This window comes from Etheostoma spectabile, chromosome 12, assembly GCF_008692095.1.
Source record: "Etheostoma spectabile isolate EspeVRDwgs_2016 chromosome 12, UIUC_Espe_1.0, whole genome shotgun sequence".
NCBI classification, from domain to species: Eukaryota; Metazoa; Chordata; class Actinopteri; order Perciformes; family Percidae; genus Etheostoma; species Etheostoma spectabile.
The window spans coordinates 1,921,560-1,944,910 of NC_045744.1; the positions used below are offsets into that span (position 1 = coordinate 1,921,560).

Genomic DNA, 23,351 nt, shown 5'->3' on the forward strand with positions numbered 1-23,351 from the left:
AGTCTGGCGAATACGTTGGACCAGGCCAGCGCTCAGTTAGCCGCCTCGGCCCTGGTCACCGCTGACAAACTGCTGGCTCTAAAAACCAAGGAGGAGCTGGCCCTGGGAGGCGGAGTCAACGGCGTCCTCTCCCCCTCAGGTACGTGCGAGCTGAGAGGAGGGTCTCACTCGACGACGGCGAGGCGGCTGAGAACGTCTGGTCCTCTGGAAATATAGTGACCTGTCGTTGTTGTTGAGTGCGTCGCTCATTTCTCACCAGTAGTCAACATAATAAAGAAACACTATTTGCCATCACAGTAACTGCTCATTATTTTATTTAGTAAGGTGGTCATTGGTCTTGATTGACTGCATTTCACGTTTTCTGATGACCATTGGAAGCTACGAGTTGGGTTAAGTGCGGTCATATAAGTGATGAAACATTCACATTATGCAACTGCAAAGTAACAAACTAAACAATTAAAGTGTGACGTGCACATAACCCAAGTGTTGCAATAAGCTGAACAGACAAAGCAAACAATGAGGGTGAAGTAATTACTGTCCTAAAGCCCATAATAGAGTGCACTGACAGAGCAGATAACCGCACAAAGCAAGCTGAACCAACTCCCCCCCCCCCCCCCCAATGCCACTGTCAGGCAGCAGGGATTAGTAGATAACTGACAAAAGGGACGAGATGTAAATTCCATTTGAGATTCAGATGAAGAAACGGTGCAGGATCTGTCCTCTTACAGGCGCAGGAGTGGTCTTTGTGGTTCTGGTGAAAAGGAAACCATCCGGCTGTTGAATGACCTTCAGCCGTGACACTGTGCACGTTCTCCCAGTTTTCCGAGTCCTTTATACCTGCGCACATATTAAAGTTGGAGTACAGTACGCTGCATATTCACTGTTTAGAGTCTCCAATAGAAAGAACAGCTGAAACCCCCCCCCCCTTCTTTTGACCCCCAGGTGTCTACAAGGGCTCGCACCTCTTGAGCACAGCGTCCCCTTCCCCCGCTGCCCCGCCTCCACCCACTTCTACCCCGACCCCCGCCTTGCTCCACCCCTGCACCACCACCAGCTCCACCTTGGCCACCAGTAACAACAACGGCACCGCCCACCCTGTCAACACCGCCGCCACCACCGCCACCACTCAGGTCCTGCTGGGAAACAACAGCCTCCGTCTGGGCGTCCCCTCCGGCAAGCGCGTCCACGCCCCGCGGATGCTGAGCGCCGCCATGTCCACATCCGCCTTAAAGCTCGCCGCCGCCACCGCCAACTGTCAGAAACCCAAGGTCACTATGGCAACGGCCTCAGCGCTGGACATAGTGCCCAGGTGAGAAAAGCATGCAACCACAATGATACGAGGATGGTCAGAATGATGGCCGGTAAAACCAGAATCATAAATGTGTGTTTGGAGTTCATCACAATGGTTACAGGCGTGGGTCATCGGCCCAATCCCAGAGTCCGGACTCACGGACTTTGGTGCGTGTTCTGGCGAAATTCATCAGGGCGTAGGGTTGTCCCATTGTTGAATTTCAACGGGCGCGGGGGTGTGAGTACACACTCACCGAGCTCTTTCTGTGTACATCGACGACAAAAGATGGAAACGCTGTTTTTAAATGAGATTTTCTACCTCTTATTATATTAGTAAAGCTTTAAACGACATGAAATTTAATTTGAAACGGGCCAGTTTATTCTTCATTGATCTTATTTTTATTCGTATTGGAGGAGAAAGGGTCGCAAGGGACAATCGGAGTCCTTTACCACAGCAGCAACATCAGGAAATGGAACGTTAGCCACAGGTTCGGCTTTTGTTAGTAAAGTTCTTGGAGAAGTATTTAAAACTAAATTTTTGGCTCCACTAAATAAAGTTCCAGCCCCCCCCCCCCCCCTTTTTTTTTTTTTCTTTTTTTTCTTCTTCTCCTTCCCCCCCTTTTTCCCAATGTGCTGCACTGTTGATCCCAATTGGTTAAGCAGATGTGTCTTCTCATCACATCCAAGCCTGGCAGGAATGTGTTATACGGCACCCGGCTGACTAACGCCACGCGCTACAACATTATTGCTCGACACGGTGCCGACTGCTGCAGCTTAACGCCAGTCTGTCTCCTCTGTCTCTTCTGTCCCACAGGGAGAATCACGAACAAGACAAGCCAGCACTGAACAGTCTATCAGAGAACACAGTGGCCATGGAGGTGACGTAGCCTCCCCCCGGCACCACGGCCCAACCGTTAAAACTCCTTTTTGATGTTTTTTTTTTTTTTTTTTTGGTGCTATGCATCATTCGTTAGTGGTGAAAGCAAATTGGTGGCGGAATGAGCACGGCAAGGCTGGGTTTCCATGGCAACTGTTTGGGACTTAATTGCAATGCTCGTCTCGTACAATTCTTTTTCTCTCCCCTCATTTCCCTATTTGTTACTGTTAATAAGAGATCATCTGTAAATTCTTAATATGGCAATTATATGTACAGTACTGCATATTTGTAATACCCCCCCCCCCACCACCCTGTTCATGTATATAACATTACTTGAATACAGAATTGTTCATTTGTGATGTTTTGCACTCGAGATACTAAAAAGAAGAAAAAAAAATCAAATTAAAAAGAAAAGGACAAACTACAACTGGTGCGAGTATGAGGTGTGAAAGTTGTACCCCAGAAAGATGTCTGTCATCACGTGCATGGTGGGACCTGCTGTCTGATCTATTTATTGTGCAGTGTTTACACAGGGTTTTATTTTATTTTTTTTTAGTAATGTTTTTATTTTATATACACTGTACGCGTCACTGGTTCCCCGTGCTGTAGTCCGTGTTTAGCTAGGTTAATTTTGGGGGGGGGTGTTGAGAACGTGGCCGGGAGCTAGCCCGTCGTGAGGCGTTCTTCCACGATGCTCCGGGGCGTCCCGGCGCGTTCATCCAGCCCGAGGGCAGTAGAAACACGGGTGGGAGTTGTTCGTCGTAGGCATCAGTTCGTCAGGTCCACACAGCTCTTCCTTACATGAAATATTCCCGAGACAAGTAACGGAACAATGGGGATGATGACTCTTTCCCAGAAGACTTTGCTGCTTCTGACTTATCTAAGCACTATAATTTTTTTGTTGATTGATGCTGCTTTTGTATGATTTCGGCCTCCGGTTTGCTCCAGATGGCCTTATTTACTTTTTCTTTAAAGAATTATTCCCCCACCTCCCCTTATCATTTTTCAAAATAAATATTTTTGTATTTTCCTCTTTTAATTCTCACACAAAAAACATTCTTTTGTTACTTGTTGATCTTAAAAAAACGGGAAGGGTGTTAAAAAGCAGTATCTGACATTTATCATTCCAGCCTCTATATAAAAAGAAAACATGTATGGATTGAAAAAGAATGAAATGTTTTTCTTTTCTTTTTTTTTAAACTCTCAAGAGGGCTGAAAGGCCATGAACCACAAGTTATCGGGTGCCTTCATTTGGGGAAAAAAGAATAAACTATATAAAAAGAAATTGCTCTCTTCTGTGAAGAGTTTGGTACTGAACAAGGCTACTTGTAGTTTTTCTTTGTCTGTACCACGGTCCCAGTGCCCGTTCCGGTGGCCCAGGTAATGAGTTTTTGTTTTTGTAGATTCTTCCAACACACCCCACACTACACATGGGAAAGACTAAGAATCCTCTTGAATTGTCACAAAATGAAATAAAAATCCAGGGCATTATGTGTTATGACCAGCTTGTCTCATTTTTTTTATTTTTGTCATATTTTTTTTGGGGGGGGGGCATCTGTCTTTAACGTGTCTTGAAGAGAACAAGCTTGTAGTACTGTGAGTGTTTGTGGGCAGTACCACCACTACGTCTCAGGCCAACCACCTGCAGCGCTGCGTTTAATGTCTCTCAGGTAAGGAACCGCTGAGGGAGCTCAACACTGTCTGCAGCAACAAAAAAAAAAACATTACATTTGAAAGTCTGCCTTAAAGGTCCAATGAAAATATCATTTTGAGTTTGTTTTTTGTTTGAGACTTCAGATACAGTATTAGGGACCACTAAGGTCTATATAAAAGAGACTTCAGAAGACGTATTAGGGTACCACTAAGGTCAATAAAGAGCTTTCAGATACAGTATTAGGGACCACTAAGGTCTATAGAGAAGATAGACTTGGACCACTAAGGGCTATATAAGAGACTTCAGATACAGTATTAGGGACCACTAAGGTCTATATGAGACTTCAGATACAGTATTAGGGCCACTAAGTCTATATAAAGAGACTTCGATACAGTATTGGGACCACTAAGGTCTATATAAAGAGCTTCAGATACAGTATTAGGGACCACTAGGTCTATAAAAGAGACTTCATACAGTATTAGGGGACCCTACAGTTCTATATAAGAGACTTAGATACATTATAGGCCACTAAGGTCTATATAAAAGACTTCAGATACAGTATTAGGGACCACTAAGGTCTATATAAAGACTTCATAATACAGTATTAGGGGACCACTAAGGTCTATATAAGAGACTTCAGTACAGTATAGGGACCACTAGGTCTATATAAAGAGACTTCATACGATTAGGGACCACTAAGGTCTAGATAAAAGAGACTTCAGATACGATTAGGGGACCACTAAGGTCCTATATTAAAGCATCCAAAAAGCACCATGTCTTGGGACCTTTGAATTGTTTGGGGTGGGGGGGGGGGGGGTGGTTAGTTAGCTCCGGTGATCCAAGAAGTTCCAATGTTCAAAGCAGAAGGTTTTGATTTCTATTTAAAAAGGGTCAACATCACCCACTCAATTTGTATGTTACAATGCCTCTAAAATCATAAAATCATAAAATAATGACCTTTATTGGAGCTTTTGTTTAGTAAAGCATAATATTTGGGTTTCCACACCTTTGTAATCGTCAAGTTCAAAGTCTTTCTGGGCGCCCATAGATAGAGGTTTACCCCTCGATGCAGGGGGCCTGGGTTGGACTCTGACCTGTGGCCCTTGGCTAAATGTCATTCCCCCCCCTCTCTCCCCTTTCATGTCTTCAGCTGTCCTGTCAATAAAGCTCTAAAAATGTCCCCAAAACGTCTTTCTGAGGACTTTTCTCCCTCAGCATCAGGGACCTAACGCTGTACATTTTGAGAGAGCTGACTTCAACAGAGAGAAAAACAGAAGTACATGTTTTTGTGAGGAACAGTCTTTCCCCACAGGTGTGTAATCTGTTCATCGGTTACCATGGCGACAGAGCCTGCTGCAGGTGCACTCTCAATTATTATGCTTATTATTATTTTCTTTTTTTCTTTAGTTTTGGCAATCCACAAGCAGTGACTCGCCAAACCTGTGTGTGTTTGATTTTATTTTGGAGTTCATTTCATTTCATATATTTATTATACAGGAAAGTTAGAACAAGTAACACTACATTACAATATAAAAACGGGCCTGACTCAGTTTAAAAACTGGTTTTCTGCAGGCTCCTGTTCTGCAGAAACATTAAACATGGGTACAGCACGTCGGGACAGACATTAATACAAGACATCGATATAGAAAAATACGTCAGGGTCGGTTCCGTTTGCAAGTTTGGATCAGAGCCCGCCCGATATATCGGCGGGATGATATTATCGGCCAATATTAGGCATTTAATATATCCCTAACTCTTTTTTTTCTTTTTTCAGTCATAATCCAAATTCCATGATGTTACATCTCACCCCAGGGTATGGTACAACTAACCCGGACTATGGGGTAAAGTGTAACATTTTCCTCCATTTTCTGTTTGGGTTGCAGAGATAACAGCTCCATCTTTATCAGCAGACACATGGAACTAGTTTGTGTCACATTTTTAACCCCGGTGGGTTAAAAGGGCTCCGAGAAACAGACAGCTGTCCCCGGTCTCCCCTAACGAAGATGCTCAGGGGCAATGCAGTGGAGTTCAAGTATTCAGAAATACTAAATAAGGAAGTGAAGTACAACTACGTGACACATACCGTGTACATGGATGCAGCATGTTTACCGGAGCTCTCGGCCAACCCGTCTGTTGCGTCTCTGTCTACAACATATGTATGTATATATCTCAGCTCACTGCACAGATCAGGACCTGATCCTACACACTCCAGATGTTAACACTCCATCTTAGAAGTTGCCTTCTTTCTTCACATTGGTAGAGGAGAAGACAAAGTAGATCAAAAATATGAATAAAAGCAAAATATATACAAGGTATCTTAGATTGTATGTTCAAAATGGACCTTTAAAGGTCCCATGACATGGTGCTCTTTGGATGCTTTTATATAGACCTTAGTGGTCCCTAATACTGTATCTGAAGTCTCTTTTATATAGCCTTAGTGGTGCCCTACTACTGTACTGAAGTCTCTTTTATTATAGACCTTAGTGGTCCCTATACTGTATCTGAAGTCTCTTTTATATAGACCTTAGTGGTCCCCTAATACTGTATCTGAAGTCTCTTTATATAGACCTTAGTGGTCACCTAATACTGTAATCTGAGTCTCTTTTTATAGACCTTAGTGGTCCCCTAATACTGTATCTGAAGTCTCTTTTATTAGACCTTAGTGGTCCCCTAATCTGTATCGAAGTCCTTTATATAGACCTTAGTGTCACCTAATACGTATCTGAAGTCCTCTTTTATATGACCTTAGTGGTCCCCTATACGGTATCTAAGTCTCTTTATATAGACCTTAGTGGTCCCCTAATACTGTATCTGAAGTCTCTTATATAGACCTTAGTGGTCCCCTAATACTGAATCTGAAGTCTCTTTATATAGACCTTAGTGGTCCCCTTACTGTACTGAGTCTCTTTATATAACCTTATTGTCCCCTAATACTGTATCTGAAGTCTCTTTTATATAGACCTTAGTGGTCCCCTAATACTGTATCTGAAGTCTCTTTTATATAGACCTTGTGTCCCCTAATACTGTATCTGAAGTCTCTTTATATAGACCTTAGTGGTCCCCTAATACTATCTGAGCTCTTTTATATAGCCTTAGTGTCCCTAATACGTCGAGTCTTTTATATACCTAGTGGTCATAATACTGTATCTGAAGTCTTTTATAGACCTAGTGTCCATAATACTGTTCTACTGTATTGGAGAGTCCATCATGTTTTTTAATCTTCCGTGTCCTCCTTGGCTACTAGCAACTGCGTGGAGGAGGGGGGGGGGGGGGGGGGGGGGGGGGGAGGGGGCGACACAATCATTGAGGCTTGTAAAATGCGAACGCGCAGACAGTTTTGTTGTCATTGCTTAGAATTCCTCATGGGGACGAGCGTCAGTTCTATTTTTAAAGTGAAATAAAAAAAAAAGTGTTTTACAGTGTGCAAACTTTCATAAAGCACTTATACATATTAATAGTTTCAAACAACCTTACAAACTACTTTCCTCTCAGTAGGCTATTTGATCATTTCTCTGCTAAAAAGTGCATTTAAACTGCAGCCAGATTGCTTTCAGACTGGTTAATCGCTCTTACACTTTCCTAAAGAACCTGATCTCGGCATCTCTTACGTCCCTCAGAACTTTTTGCGCTGCCAGTTTTCCTCCCTCTCGCTTTTTTTGGAACGAGCAATTACAGGCAAAGATCCAAATATGATGGAGTCAGACGCACGTTTAAGGCAATCTCCCTCTCTGGGAACCACACTGCGGCTGGCTCGCCTCATATTTCCCAGCTCTTATCGTCTTTCCTCTTTTCCTCCTCTGAGACGCACAATTTACATTTAAATGTATAATCCCTTATCCTTCCCACCGTGTGTTTACTCCAATGAACAAGAGCCAGGTAAACAGCTGCTGCTGACCTCTTTACACACTTTAACACTCTGCAACGGTGCAGCAGTGAGAGTAAAAGATTCTGAAGTTGTCCTTTTCTACATCGGCACGTGCTCTTGAACCACCTTGATGTCGTTATAGTATGCTTTATAAAAAAACCTGTGAAATATTGTTTCATTGATATCATCGCCCTACAGTCACTACTTACATTACACGCTTTTTAAGCTCCCATGGCATGAAAATGTCACTTTATGGGTTTTCAACATTAATATGAGTCCCCCAGCCTGCCTATGCCCCCCCCCCCCCCCCCCCCCCCCCCCCACATGGCTAGAAATGGTGATAGGTGTAGACCGAGCCCTGGGTATCCTGCTCTGCCTTTGAGGAAATGAAAGCTCAGATGGGCCGATCTGGAATCCCCTTGAGGTCATAAGGGGAAAGGTTACCTCCTCTTTCTTTGCTTTGCCGGCCAGAGAATTTGCCCCCATGAGAGAGAGACATCATGGCTTTCAAATGGGCAAAGTGGCAGTTGGTCAAGGCCACACCCCCAGCCTCCACCTCGCCCCCCCCCCCCCTCTCCTCCTCAAAAGCTACAGACTCAGAAATGTCCCATACTAAGGAAAGACCGCATTTTGGACTCGGGGCTCTAGTGGCTGGAATTCTGGACCAAGGTTGGGAGTTTTCCAATGCATTTGTCGTTTTTTTGGAACATTTTTGATGCTTCTTCCAAGTTTTTGGAAGTTTTTGTCGCCTTTTTCAAAACAAAATTTACAATTCTTTCCTTAGTTTTTGGTGCTATTCTCGACTTTTTACGTTTAGGGCGTGTTTTTTCCAATAAACTTGGGGGTACCTGGTTTATACTTTTTACTCCACTTTACTCCCCCCCCCCATGAAACTGATTTACATCGCACCACTTGAGCAAGGTAAACTTTTTGTCATCAGAAACCCTGTTCAAAATCCCTGGGACTGACATTGACTCCCCTCTTTCTGTTGTGAGAAACATCCCTTTTGCCATGAGGAATGTTGCTGCTGCTGTAATAAAAGAAGCGTTTTGGGACGCGGCTTGGTGCTTTGAGCGAGGTTAATCTCTTTAGGACTCGATCAAAAGCCAAAGAGACTGAATCACAAAGACGCTCTCACACCCCGGCCTCATTATCTGCAGCTTTTTGCTTTGCATGCGTGCGGACTTTATCTCTCCCAGACACCTTCATATCTCCATCTGCAGACGCTGCTTTCAATTACCGGGGAGAGCCCTAATGACAAGCAGGTGAAGGCCGCTGGGCGGATGGACCGGCAGCCTCATTAGGGCTGATGAGTCAGGGGCCAAACAGGGACAGTCAAGGTTGTCTGCCAACACCCGATCATGTTGACCAAATACCTGTCTGGTGTCTGAGCCCGGTCAAAGTGTCTCCATCTTTGTTCTTTGAGTTCAAAGTGAAGCATTCATCATGCAGGCTTACATGCTCTGGACTTGTTTTTTTACACTCTTCCCCTCAGTTTTTTTAGGTTTTAGTCAATTAAAGGAGCATTTACAAGACGTAGCAGCACAGTCGACATCTGCAGAATAACGCATCCCAGGTGATGTGTTCTCCAACTGGAAGAAGTCATAACGGAGGAGTGAGAACGGGTCCAATTCATTTCCTTGTTTCTGATATGAAGACGAGATGTGTGTGACTGCTGCAGCGGGCGGGGCTGCTGCCCCCCCTCACTCGCACGCACACACACACACACACACACAAACACACCAGGTGGATGCAGGAAAAGTATGAATGTGTGTATGAATGTGTGTCCCAGCCCAGGACAGGAAAGGATGCTGAGGATCATAGAGACACAGTAACTCCTGTTTTTCACCTTTATGAGGCAAAAAAAAACTGTTTGGGGAAAAGTGACAGTGGCAGGTGGTCGACAAAAGTTCACTTCAGGCCCTGTAGTCCAGCATCACGAATAACAATATGCCCCAAGAGGCTGTAACATGTATGTTCCCACTGTGGAGTGGCATGCTGACTCCGGATGCTTTAAAGGACACAGAGGGACTTTGATTCTGGGACATAAGACACATTTCCAACGTGATGCGTTGCAGAGTACACTGAGGCCTTGACGGAGGTTCAGTCCCACAAACGGCAACAACACTACAGTCTGTAGCTGGGAGAGACGCTGAAAGCTTTCAGATGATGAATCTCAAGGGCAAAATGAAATGAAACTAACCAAAGGAGAAAAAAAGCACACACATTATAATGGATCCAAACCTCATGCCATTCAATATCAAATGTAGCCTGCACGGAGAGCTGCAGCCAGAAGCCCCTTCAGAAAACCAGTCATCAACCAGTAGTAGTTCTAATGTCAGACTGGTCTGACTAGAACATTTCTGAACACGTGTCATGCTGTAGAATCCTATGAATGTGTCTTTTTGTTCTGATCCATATTCAGCGTGCCACTGGGAACATCCTGCCTTTGACTTTTGTGTGTTTTTTGTATCTGCTGTGAGAGGAAGACGGTTGTGTCAATGTGACCAGAGAACAGAACTCTTCTTCATCTCATCTTCCCTCTTCTCGATTGTGTCAGCAAAGAGATGCTCCTGGTGTGTAGCGCTCATAGTCCCCTCAATTGTGTGTGTGTGTGTGTGTGTGTGTGTGTGTGTGTGTGTGTGTGTGTGTGTGTGTGTGTGTGTGTGTGTGTGTGTGTGTGTGTGTGTGTGTGTGTGTGTGACAGAGGGAGATATTTCTAACTTTATTTGTGAGTGTGTGTGTGTGTTTCATGTGGCTCAGGACTGCCAATCTGCAGTGATTGTAGATGTCTGGCCCCACCTAGTGGTTAAAACCCTTGTCTGCATTGAGTTTCTGATATGAAAAAATTAATTCTATATCTTCAATTAAACAATTAGGATGAAATATATATCCATTGATAACAACTGTCAGAGTTTGTATCAGAGCTGTAGACTTGAGACTTAGTCAGACGTCTGTCCCACAAAGAGGGGCGTGAGACTTAATTTTGGACTTGTAATAAACCCAATACAATAAAAAACTAAATGACACAGTAAAATGCAGGCTTTCTACAGCCATATGCATTTGGTATTGTTAGGCATGTGCACTGGAAAGACTTATTAGTTACAAAAATTTTAAAATAAAATGTTCCAGTGCTGCGTCATTTTAATGAAGAGCATTCAGAGACTTATGAAAACTTGTGCCTTGGCCTGGGCGTTCCCCAAAAACCATAAGAGAACCTTTAACTAAAACATACTCGTGATGCCTGGTATGCTGTTCCCAGTAAACATGGGGAGTCACAGGTCATCTTGTTTCACCTTTTATTTGCTCAGGGTGAAGACATCAAGCGCCCCTGTCACTGAAAGGGTTTCTCTCTCCGCCGGCCACAGCAGCCACAGGCGGCCTTTGTTGGAAAAGTGTGCAAACACGCAGAAATATTTAGACGTTAGGTGTCTCGCTCAAGGTGGAGGAAACCAACATCTTACTTCAAAGATCTTTCTAAAGCTGCTAAACCCTTTTCTGTAACTTTTGACTTCCTCCTGTTTTCTGAACACGCAAGCTTTTATCGATGATGATGAATGACTTTTTTTGTTTAACATACATGAAAGAAACTATTAATTTCCACAATGTGCCACTGTAATGTGTGCCACTTTGAAGTCTCTTTATATAGACCTTAGTGGTCCCTAATACTGTATCTGAAGTCTCTTTATATAGACCTTAGTGTCCCTAATACTGTATCTGAAGTCTCTTTTTATATAGACCTTAGTGGTCCCCTATAGTATCTGAAGTCTTTATATAGACCTTAGTGGTCCCTAATACTGTATCTGAAGTCTCTTATAGACTTAGTGGTCCCTAAACTGTATCTGAAGTTCTTTATATAGACCTTAGTGGGTCCCCTAGAACTGTACTGAAGTCTCTTTTATATAGACCTTAGTGGTCCCCTAAAACTGTGTCTGGGACAGGATGAGGACTTTGAACATCAAGAAGAAGTAACATCACTCAGAGCATCTTTAATGTCTTCAAAAAGCTTAGAAATGTTGAAGTAATTATACTGGTAGTTCTGTATAGGGCTGAATAAGTTTGGCAGTTTCTGCTGTTCACAGTACAACGTAGTGAAATAAAAACACGTACTGTAAATTCATCGTCAAGATATGCTCGCCACTGGCAATACATTCAAACAGCCACAGTATCCACAGGCCTGTTTCAGCCACAGTGACACATACGTATATGACAACACATATTAGAAACACATCTGTATTCACTGGGATGTGCAATGTAAAACGTGAAAATATGAAAACCTTGTCCTATTTTGTTCCATATGACACAAGAAAACAAAAAATGATCACGCTCATGCACTTTCACTGTCAAATGTAAACATTTGCGCATTTGCTTCCAAACCCAAATCGTAGGTTCAGTTAGCTCCAAGTTAAAGAAACATAACATAATGAAAAGATTTACAGTGGGAACACACATCTCACTGCCACACAGCGTCGGCCCTCGTGCCGAGGACTCTGTCAGATTGGGAGTGACGACAAGTCAAACAGGAACAACAGGCGTCATGATGAGAGGACACAATTTATAAAATCACATAAAAAAAATAAATCAAGTGCTGAGGAGTGTATCAGCGGTCACATTAGTAAAGAAAAAAACCCACCTTACCACCAGAATAGTTGAGAATTTAAAGGATCAGTTCACCCAAATCACAAACCCAGTTTCATGTTACTGTAAGTTCTATCTTACCATGCAATAATTAATATTGCCCAGGGTTACTATCTGTCAAGTCAAGAGTTTCTATTAGGGCTGCACAATATGAGGAAAATATCTAATTGGGATTATTTTGACTTTTATTGCGATTGCAATATGATTCACTATATTGAAGGGAATGATCATGTTTGTATCATTATTCTAATTTTCATTTACTACTATTTCATCTTAAATAAATCAAAATGATTATAGTGTGAGGATTTGTACCATACAGATGTTTTCTCATAATACTTCCATTCAGAATGGTTTGACACGTTTGGACTTTAACCCTCGTGTTGTCTTCCCGTTAACCATCAACTTGTCCTTTCAGGTCAAAATTGAAAATGAATATTTTTGTTGTGCTTTTTCACCATCTTATCTTAAAGAGCTCATAGTACCTTACTACCCCACCAGAGCACTACGCTCCAGAGGGCAGGGTTAATGGTGGTTCTCTAGAGTCTCTAAAAGTAGAAAGGGAGCCAGAGCGTTCAGTTATCAGGCTCCTCTCTGTGGAACCAGGTTCCAGTTTGGGTCTGGAGGCAGACACCGCTCCACATTAAGAGTAGGCTAAGACTTTCTTTTGATAAAGCTTATAGTTAGGCATAGAATCGAATATTGTTAGGGAGTGAGGAGTCGCAGCGTCCGCCTAACCCCGGCCACTGCTTCGTCATAGTTGTCAGATTTATCTATCATATAATCAAGAATATAATAGAACTAAAGGGAGACTTGGCATACAGCCCGATCGGTTGGGGAGAGTTCTAGCCGACCAGGCTCCTCTCTTACCCTGTCTCTCTTGGTTTTGCTGTAATAATAGTTTTAGACAGCTGGGGACTTCCTTGACACAATGCTCCTCTCTCCTCTATTTTATCTTTCCATTTATGTGCCCATGTCCCAGAAAGGCTTGTTACTAACCTAGCTCTGGGGAGTCATTCCCCGGAGTCCTTATGTTTTTTTTTCCCAGCATGTTCCCGGATCAGAGGGGCTCCGAAATTCAGGGTAGCAGCTGTCGCCATGGTCCCGCTACACGTTCTGCGGTGCCATGTTCGTCTGCTGCGCTCTGCGGTGCCCAGCTACGTCCTGCTACGTCCTGCTGTGCCTTGTAATGCCCACAGTGCCCGCTATTCCATAACTACATGGAGCAAAGAAGCTATACAACTACTATTTTTTTCTATTTTTGTTATTTCCCTACCCAACCGGCCCTCAGACCACCGCCTAACCAAGACCTGGGTCTGACCGAGTTGTTTCTGCCTAAAAGGAGTTTTTCCTCGCCACTGTCGCACTGTTTTGCTCTGAGGAAACTAGAACTGTTGTCCTGTAAATTCTGGAGTGGTGGTCTATCATGTCAAGTGGTCTTGAGATAACTCTTGTTATGAATTGATACTATAAATAAAATTGAATTGAAATTATGAATTATTTTGACTAATAGTTAAAATCAGAGGATGTTGAGTGGATCTCAGAGGGGTAGATGTCAGAGTTTAGTCTGAATTCTGATTTGAAACCATTAAACAATTCAAATTTAAATGCTATAAGATTAAATAAAACACCCCAAAAATGTAATGAAAGTAATCATTAATTTTACCTGAAGAGCGTTGTATGGAATCCTCCCTGTTATTTTTGGGCAATTTGGTTGAAAGAAATCCATATTTCTGATATAAAACACTATGAAACGTGTGAAGTTGACCCGAGGACAACACAAGGGTTAACAAAGATTGCGCTCCACTACAACTTGGATATTGCACTTGTCCAAATTGCGATTTTGATAAAATTACGATCAACTGCAGCCCTGTTCACAAAACAAAATCGCGATTTGAAGGAATGCGATTGGCTGAATCAGTCGAATGTGAAATATTTCGTTGAATGTTTGGTGTTTTTACTCCTCTTTTTGTTATTATACTTACTGTTTGTTCATTAGATAAAGGCTGGAAGGATATTACATATCACAGATTTTTTACAGAAATGTGCTACTTTCAGTGTTTAAAAAAAAAAAAAAAAACTATTTAAAAAAAAACAATAATCACAAATCAAGTCATAATTGCCATATCTGGCAGAAAGACCCCCATTAGATTAGAGGGCGGAGCCAGGCTAGTCCAGCCCTACTGCATGGCAACAAGGGATAAGTCAGAGAGTATGTCGTGGTTTGAGTGAACTGACCTTTGATAAGTCAGTGAAAAGCCTGAATCAAGTCTTACACATGAGGGTCCTGGTGTCCCCTTAAGAGCCCTGGTATCAGATGAGATATGTGACAGGACTTGATTTTTAAAGGAGCGTGTAGAAAAGTGACTGTTGTTTAGTGGAATTAACTCCCCTGGCTATTACTTTTCTGGTTTTTAGGAGAACAAAGATGTCTTTGACACGATGGTTTCAGGGCTGGAGCCGACCCCTCAGATCCGGTTGGACATCATCCTGGTGTTCAGCTTCAGAAAGAACGCCTGCAGCTTGCACAGCGGGCACACGGGCTTCTTCCTCTTCTTCTTGTTCTTCCCTTTCTTGTACACCCCGCGGTACTTCCCCTCCTCGCCCTCGTCTCCGTGCACCCAGGGCACCCAGGCCCCCTTGTGCCGGCTGGGATCGGCTCGAGGGTCGTCGGGCGGGAAATAGACCGGCACGGCGGTTCGGTTGTAGTGGGCGAGCCGGGCCATCAGCCGCTGGACCACGTCCGGTCTCTGGTCCGCCAGGTCCTGGCGCTCGCACGGGTCGGCCGTGATGTTGAACAGCCAGACGGTTTTCGGGGAGGAGGGTTGGGGCAGCGCCGAGGCGGCCCGCTCCAGGTTCCACCAGCGTCCAGGGAGCGTGGGAAGGACCTGAGGACGGTTGAAAGGACAGAGTTCACTGATACGGAAGGCTGTACCAACACACTTGTACACTGTAAGAATTATTTTAGTTTATCTTTTCATTTTAATTGGAGTATGCATTGGAGAGAGCCCAGATTAACCTCCTCTTTTTTTAATTTTTTCATCTCTCCGTCACATCTCGTATTGATTATGTGTATATTAATCTGTAGTATTTGTACATGGGTAAACCAATAAACTAAACTAGGCTCAAAATGCATTTTGCACATCAGGTTTAGCAAGTAAACTCTTATTTTGTCGTGTTTGCTGAAGAACCTTTTATGTCACAAATTTATTTTGACCTAATTTATTTTTGCTTTTCTTTTATTTGCATTATTTTTTTCTTTTCTTAATGTTTTTTATTGATAATTTCAAGGTGAGTGCAGGAAAGGTATGAAGGGAATTGTCAGTGTTTCCCTGTTTAACTTCAATAAGTGCAACATCTTTCCAAAGGTCAACGAGTAACTGTGTTACATAATCCTGATTTCAATATTAAACCAAAACATTTGCGATTCTTTGCTGTGCGTGGAGGCGTGAGGTTGTCCCTCACACACTCACTCGCTTAGCACCTGAGATCAATTAAGTCTGGGAGTCTTTTGTCCTCAGTCCTCCAGGCTCACTGTGGGATCTGGCCTATGGTTTTTTTCTATAATGGAGCAGCCCTAATGTGCTGCAGTACCTGTGGGGGGACCCAGTCTCCGTGTCCTGGGTCTCCTGTCAGCAGCTTCCAGTCTCCGACTCTGATGGCGGCCTGGACCGACGTGTCCCACACCGGCTGGAGACTGAACTGGGGAGTGGGACGGGGGTTTGGCGGAGGTGTCCCCTGCCGGGACATGTTCTGGTGTTGGGATGGTGGCCGCCTTGACTTTGACTTTAAATGTAGTTTGGGCTGGGTCTTGGACTTTGGTCGAGGGGTTCTTGCCAGGGACAGGTTCTGGGATGTGTTGCGTCTGGATTTTGACTTGACACGTGATTGGACGTGAGGCGGAGATTTAGGGCCAGATGTTCCTGACACTGACGGAGACTTGCTGGAGTGGGACTTCAGATGTGGAATATAATGGGACGGTCTCTGGTTCTGAGGGTAGACTTTGGTCTTGGATTTAAGTTTGGATTTTGGGAGGGGCTTAAGCTTGGCTTTGGGAAGGGGCTTGGCTTTAGGCTGAGCAGCATGATGGGAAAACGTCCGAGGTTTCTTGGTGGTCTTCAACCTGAACGCTGCCTTCTGCTTTGGTTTCTGCTTCAGGATCTTCTTCTTCTTTGGCTTCTTTGCGCCTTTTGGTTTTCCTACCGGCAAAACCAAGAAAACACAAGTTAGACGAATGAGGAATATGAAGTAAACACTAGCCAAATTACTTTATTCCGGAAAAGAGCCACATGTGTGTGTGTGTGTGTGTGTGTTAGACCTCTGCTCTGTGTCAATACTCAGAGAGGACAGATAAGCTTGAGCTTACTCTCAGGTTCCAAAATTTGGGACTGTTTGATTTTACGTGAACCAATACTAAGTAGTACTGACGTGATTCGGTTGAGACCGGTTAAGGTACAGGGTTCGGTACCCCACCCTAAGCAACACCTATGTGAGAATGCTGTTCATTGACTTTAGTTCAGCATTCAACACCGTCATCCCCTCCAAGCTGTAGTTAGTTAGTAGGTACAGTATGTACTGCCCAACGCATTTCCGGTTCCTCACCCCCCTCCATCGAGGCCCTCAGGGGAAGCGCTGCTTGCGTAAGGCGTGCAGCATCATCAAAGACTCTTCCCACCCCAACCACAGACCGTTTACCCCACCACCCTCTGGAAGGCGTTACAGGTCTCTCTGCACCTGAACCAGCAGGTTCAGAGGGAGCTTCTTTCCTGCAGCTGTCCCCCTACTGAACTCTGCATCCTGGTGACAACCAAGCATCCAAGCCCCCAAACCCCCAATTCCACCCATAGTGTTCTATTTATTTACTAACAAATGTACATACTATAACTACACTTATACATACTTAGCCATATTCTACTGCTCTTCATACTATTACCCCCCCCAATACCCCATCCCTTGTTGCTGCAACACTGTGAATTTCCCCGTTGTGGGATTACAGTTTTTTTTAACATATGTTTAAAACTGTCTCCATTTTTCAAAACTCTATACACAATTCCCAAAACTGCACACACAAAATGCCTCATGACAGCAGGGCTGCACAATTAATTGCAACTTTGTTGAAATCGCAATATGAACTAGTGCAATATCCAAATAGCATAGGGGTTCAATATGTGTTAAAGGCAAAATGTGCAATCAATTTTTTTTTCTCCAAAAAATTGCAATAATGATACAAAAATGATCATTCCCTCCAATATTGTGAATCGTTGCAATATCAGTCAAAATAATCGCAATTCGATATTTTCCTAATATCGTGCAGCCCTACTTGATATGCATATGTGACATATCTACCTCAAAATTAAACGGTGCATTCAAAATGCCATAAACCCACCTCAAAATGAAGCATTTGCATCAAATTTACAAGAAATCATTCCTACCACAGACAATAAAACTTTTTAACAGGTCATCTCTGGGTGCTAGATACGACTCTGAGACATCACAATACTGCACCAAGTGCAACTCGCACAATAGGTTTATCTACATACTTATCATTACTAGTTAAGCAGTTGCACATTTAGTATTCCCATGACAACTGAGCAATGATGAAACCATGAGATGTGGTAAAAAGCTTCATCTTTTAACTGTACCTTTTGTTGCCATAATCCAAAAACAAGTTAAATGTAATGATGAACTACCCCGCTTGTCACTCGCCATGCTGCTTACTCTAAAATACACAGTACAACAGATACTACATGTACACCCAATTACCAGCCTATTGCCATGCATGTGCAGTTTTGTAATGAAATGTTGTGACGCCCTGACCGAAGTAGCTTTTAGTACGCCACCTTTTTTTTAAACTTTTTATTTTGGTAGTCACCTGATGCCTGTTCCGTGCTGACGTGCCAGTTCATGGTCTGAGCAGGAGGTTTGTGCAGGGGGTCGATGTTGTGAAGGATCTCCTGACGAGGTGACTCCTTCCCCTCGCTGATGGCGGGCCAAACATCGAAACCATCCAGGCCGGGACTCTGACAGGGAAACAAATACACTCAGAGAATAGACAGGAAAAGTCTTATGTGTGCCAGCAGGGACTCTGATTACAGTCCACGTTTCCTCCATTATATTAGAGTATTTCATCTGGCACCATTAATGAAGTCATTAATTTACCACACAGAAATAATAATGAATTAATTTGGTAATAGTGGCTATTGGGCTTCTGGATTAGTCTTACAATGTCGATTGTAGATTGTTTATCTGCTTAGGCAATGGAAACCTACTTGTATACTATGCCAAAAAAGCTCTTTGGGAGCTGTACAGACTGCACTGACTTGCCCATACACATAATTCATGAGCTAGAACATCGTGTAGTGTATATGTGGCCAGTTGTGCACTTATCATAATAGATCAAGAGCAAAGATATCTCCATTAGGAGGTAGGTCTGGTAGCGCGAGACTCTGCAGAGGGTAACCCATGATGGCAGCGAGTCCTGCTACAATGTTGTTCACATAAAGATAGTGAGTTACACTGACCAGGCTGGTGTTTCCCCCGGCCAGGCCCACCAGCGTGGGGAACCAGTCGGTGATGTGGAGCAGAGCTTTGGAGACCCGTCTCCTGCGTCTCAACAGGGGGCTGTGAACAAACGCCACGCCGCGGACTCCACCTTCCCAATACGTACCCTGGAAACACAAGCCGGAGGGTCAGCCACAGGTGGCAAAGCCAGTCCCGTTAGTTGGCTGAGATCTCTATATGCACCACTGATATTTACAGCATCACTTTAATATTAGTAAGTTATACTCCTTATTGATCCACTGTGGGGAAATTACAATTACACACACAGGCCTGAAATACAACACTTGCTCATGTCATATACTGTACATGCACTAATGGAGAGATGTCAGAGTGAGTGTGCTGCAACAGGCGCCCTGAGCCGTTGAGGGAGGGGGGTCGTTTGCTCAAGAGCACCTCGGCAGTGCCCAAGAGGTGAACTGGTATCTCTCCAGCTACCAGTTCACATTCTGTACTTCGGTCAGTGAGGAGACTGTGACCCTCCAGTTCCCAACCCAACACCCTACAGACTGAGCCACTGCCACCCCCTTGTATTTGATATGATGATATTGTATTTGATTCACCCCTCGATATTTTATATCACATCATGTGAATATCTGCGGGCACTCGAGGATATTGTTATGAGTATTACTTTATTTTTGGGGGGGAATCCAAGATACATTTTATTTAAACATCTCATACTAACAGTTAAACTCCTCCTTATTTGGCAAAAGAAGGACTGTAGATATGTTTCTTTAACTGTCAAAAACAACCAAAGAAAGACAAAAAGTATATAACCTACGGAAGCTGTAAAAAGCAAGGTGAATAAGGTGTTTACAGGCAAGTAGGAGATATTATTAAAACTGAATTCTGCAGTAAAATTGATGTAGAAAATCCTAAATATATAAAAGGTATGTGTACCTTTCGGCCTCGGAGCGGCCAGTTGCTCCCCCCGGTGAAGGGCTGGGCCCCGTTGTCGGTGGAGAAGATGATAACGCTGTTCCGGTAGTATCCGTACTTTCTCAGAGCGTAGGTCACGTTTCGGACTGCCTCGTCCACCGTGGACACCATGGCGGCGAACTTCCTCCGGGCGACGTTGGCCATGCCGCGGTACGGGTAGATGTAGGACTTGGGGATCTGGAGAGGAGTGTGAACTGCCTGGAGGAAAAAAAACATTTACATAGTGCATTTACACTTTGTACATTTGATTTCATTATTTTTGAAGTGGTTATTTGTAATTATTTTTTGTATGTCTTGGTGCAGAACTTTACATAAAACCAATAGCATTTTGGTAGAAAAAGGGTGAATCTCCCACAAATCGCAACAGAAAATCAGACAAATGTTTATAACCCCCCATGTAAGTCTAAAGTGATAGTGGAGACTTATCTGGGTTATAGGAATATAAAGTCCTAAGATATCCAAGTGGTGCAAAGTATTTAAAAATATTGAAATTGGTGATGCCAGTGTCCCTTTGCAGCCTATGTTATGTGGAGAATAGGAATAGGCAAAATATTTCAGATATCTTATTATTTGTGTGCATCCTGTCCCCGAAATTCTTGTTACTAACCTAGCTCCCTGGAGGCATTATGTTTTCTTTTTGCCCAGCATACTGTTGCCGTGGTCCTGCTGCATCCCCTGGCTACACCCTGCTACGCTCTGCGAAGTCCTGCAGTGTCCTGCAGCGTCCTGCTGAACCCTGCTGCGTCCCGCTACGTCCACCTATGCTATGCCACGCTACACCCTGTAACGCCCTGCAGCGCTCTGCTATGACATGAACTACTACGACTACCATTTGTAGTCTGTTCTAGTCTCTCTATGGTGATGATTATTGCCACTGTGCATCACCCCCCCAACCGGCCACATCAGACACCACCTACCAAGAGCCTGGGTCTGGCCCAGGTTTCTTCCTAAAAGGAGTTTTTGCTCGTCACTGTCGCACTAAATGCTTGCTCTTGGGGGATTGGCTAGAACTGTTGGGGCTTTGTAAATTATAGAGTGGTCTAGACCTGCTCTATCTGTAAATTATAGAGTGGTCTAGACCTGCTCTATCTGTAAATTATAGAGCGGTCTAGACCTGCTCTATCTATAAATTATAGAGTGGTCTAGACCCACTCTATCTGTAAATATATCCCTGTATTTAGCACCATCCATCTTTCCCTCAACTCTGACCAGTTTCCCACTCCCGGCTGCTGAAAAACCTCCCCACAGCCAGATGCTCCACCACCCTGGTTCACTGCTGGGGTGGTGTTCTTAGGGTGATGTGATAAGTTTGCACCAGACGTTTTCTTTGATGTCCAAAAAGTTCAATTTTAGTCTCATCAGACTAGAGCACCGTCCTCCATTCATTTTGGAAGTCTCCCAGACGCCTTTTTGCAAACTGAAAACGTAATGGCTTTCATCTGGCCACTCTGCCATAAAGCCCAGATCTATGGAGCGTATGGATTATTGTCGTCCTATGTCCAGATCCTATTGCAGCCTCTGGGGCCTTTCAAAAAAGGTGTGTATATAATCATAATGACAGATCATGTGACACTTAGATTGCACACAGGTGGACATCATTTCACTAATTAAGTGACTTCTGAAGGTCATTGGTTGCACAAGAGCTTTTTATGAGCTTCATAACAAAGGGGGTGAATACATACACGCATGCCAATTTTCCGACTTCACCAACTTTTGTGTTCTGATCCAACACATAACATTCAGATTAAAAAAACATTGAACTAAAGGCAGTAATGTAACTAAATACTGTGGGTAAAAAGCCAAGGGGGGGGGGGGATAAATACCATTGCAAGGCACTGTAAAACAGCTTGAGTTTAAACTCTTTGTTTATTTCAGCCCTCCAAACAAACTCAGACCTATTAGTCAGCATTTTTTTGCACATTTGTGAACACTCCAAAGGGACTCCTCTAAAACAAACCCAGAACTCTTCGGGAGCTGGTCTGAGTACTGTTCCCTTAAAGACTGGGTTGCAGTTCTCTTCACCTGTGCATTGTGAACACAACACAACGTGTCTATTGTAGCTTTGAGGCCCTGTCAGAGCTGAAGGGGACCAGAAAGAGAACTTCTTCAAGTAAACTGACACCGTGAACGTCAAAAGAACTGAGTCCCTTTCCTGTTGGTCCTAACAGGTTTGGTTCTTTTAACATACCCTGTGCTAAGGCCACAGGGTCAAAATTAAAAATGTAATAACAATAACTTATGTCACCCGTAAACAAAAAAACAACAACCACTGGATAGGAAAAGGGTATTTTACTGTAACTTTGAATGCACCACGAGGCTGGCAAGGCTGAGTCTGTGCTGCTTTTCAGACTGTTGTTGGAATCCTCTCCAGTGAAATACAGACAAATGCCTCCCCCCTTTTAATGTGTTTAATCCAGCTGCTAGCTAACGTTAGGCTAACGTTACCTGCTGCCAAGTGTAGTGTTTAATAGCGTTAACATGCAGGGATGTGTCAGTTGCCTCTACCATCTGTTTCTTAGCATCAGAGAGCAGCGCAGAAGGCATTACAGGGACACACACACACACACACACACACACACACACACACACACACACACACACACACACACACACACACACACACACACACACACACACACACACACACACACACACACACACACACACACACACACAACACACCACACACACACACACACACACACACACACACACACACACACACACACACACTCTTTGGATCACGTGGATGCCATTTCCCCCATTCAAAATGGCAATTTTCGCTGAAAAGCAACTAGTTTGCAGGTATGTTTTAAAGAGGAATATACATGAAAACGCCCCTAGTTACATTTTCTGTCTGGCCTGCGTTTAATTAAATGCGGTTTAAAGTCCATGTGTGCCAAACAGTCTGTAAATAAGATTCTGAGGCTTATAGACAACAAAAGACTTTAACGCGGCCTCAATGTTATTCCAACATTTTGGACCCCCCCCACACAGAGTCATAAACTAACACTGCATCCAAACACGTCAGGCTGGGTTGTATTTGACCTATTCTCTGCAACTATTCATAAAAAAAGATGCTTTCTCTCCTTCCGCCCTTTCTTCTTTTTAGATTTTGAGGGGCTTAAAGTTGAATCATGTTCCGGAGATGGTTTTCACAGCGTGATACCTGGAGGGAGAGCAGCAGGAAGAGCGGCCGGTCCGTGGGCTCGTGACTCTCCAGGATCTTGCGAGCTCTCTGCGTGAACAGCGTGGTGGAGTATTTCCCTTCCTGGCCCCATGCCACGCCCTCGTCGTTGTGGAGATCGTAACCACACAAGCCCGGACCATCGCAGGACCCATAACTAGAGACAGATGGAGACATGTGAGTCATAGAAACCTACAGGGACAACATATTGTAATCAGTCCAGAGGTAACTTCAAGTTCAACCCAGGGCTTTGTGTATCACGACGGTGGGTCAGTTGTTACCGGGTTAAATCGCCATGGTAACTGATGCTGAAGACCTAACCTGGTCGGGAGCAGGTTAAATTGGA

The 23,351-nt window shown here is 43.8% G+C and overlaps 2 protein-coding genes across 3 annotated transcripts in view; one reads left to right on the plus strand and one right to left on the minus strand.

Moving 5' to 3' along the window:
* Positions 1-3,658, plus strand: part of LOC116698834 (enhancer of polycomb homolog 1) — a 34,745-nt gene extending 31,087 nt beyond the window's left edge. For both annotated transcript variants that reach the window (XM_032531038.1, XM_032531036.1), the window contains 3 exons: positions 1-139; positions 943-1,309; positions 2,105-3,658. In XM_032531038.1, the coding sequence (XP_032386929.1) occupies positions 1-139; positions 943-1,309; positions 2,105-2,177 (579 nt within the window). In that variant the 3' untranslated portion in view covers positions 2,178-3,658. The remainder of the gene's footprint in view (positions 140-942; positions 1,310-2,104) is intronic.
* Positions 3,659-14,282: 10,624 nt separating this feature from the next.
* Positions 14,283-23,351, minus strand: part of LOC116698835 (arylsulfatase I) — a 22,651-nt gene continuing 13,582 nt past the window's right edge. The window contains exons 6-11 of the mRNA XM_032531039.1: positions 22,988-23,162; positions 19,780-20,016; positions 18,843-18,989; positions 18,194-18,341; positions 15,916-16,520; positions 14,283-15,209 (exon numbers count right to left, since the gene is read on the minus strand). Of these exons, the coding sequence (XP_032386930.1) occupies positions 14,790-15,209; positions 15,916-16,520; positions 18,194-18,341; positions 18,843-18,989; positions 19,780-20,016; positions 22,988-23,162 (1,732 nt within the window). The 3' untranslated portion in view covers positions 14,283-14,789. The remainder of the gene's footprint in view (positions 15,210-15,915; positions 16,521-18,193; positions 18,342-18,842; positions 18,990-19,779; positions 20,017-22,987; positions 23,163-23,351) is intronic.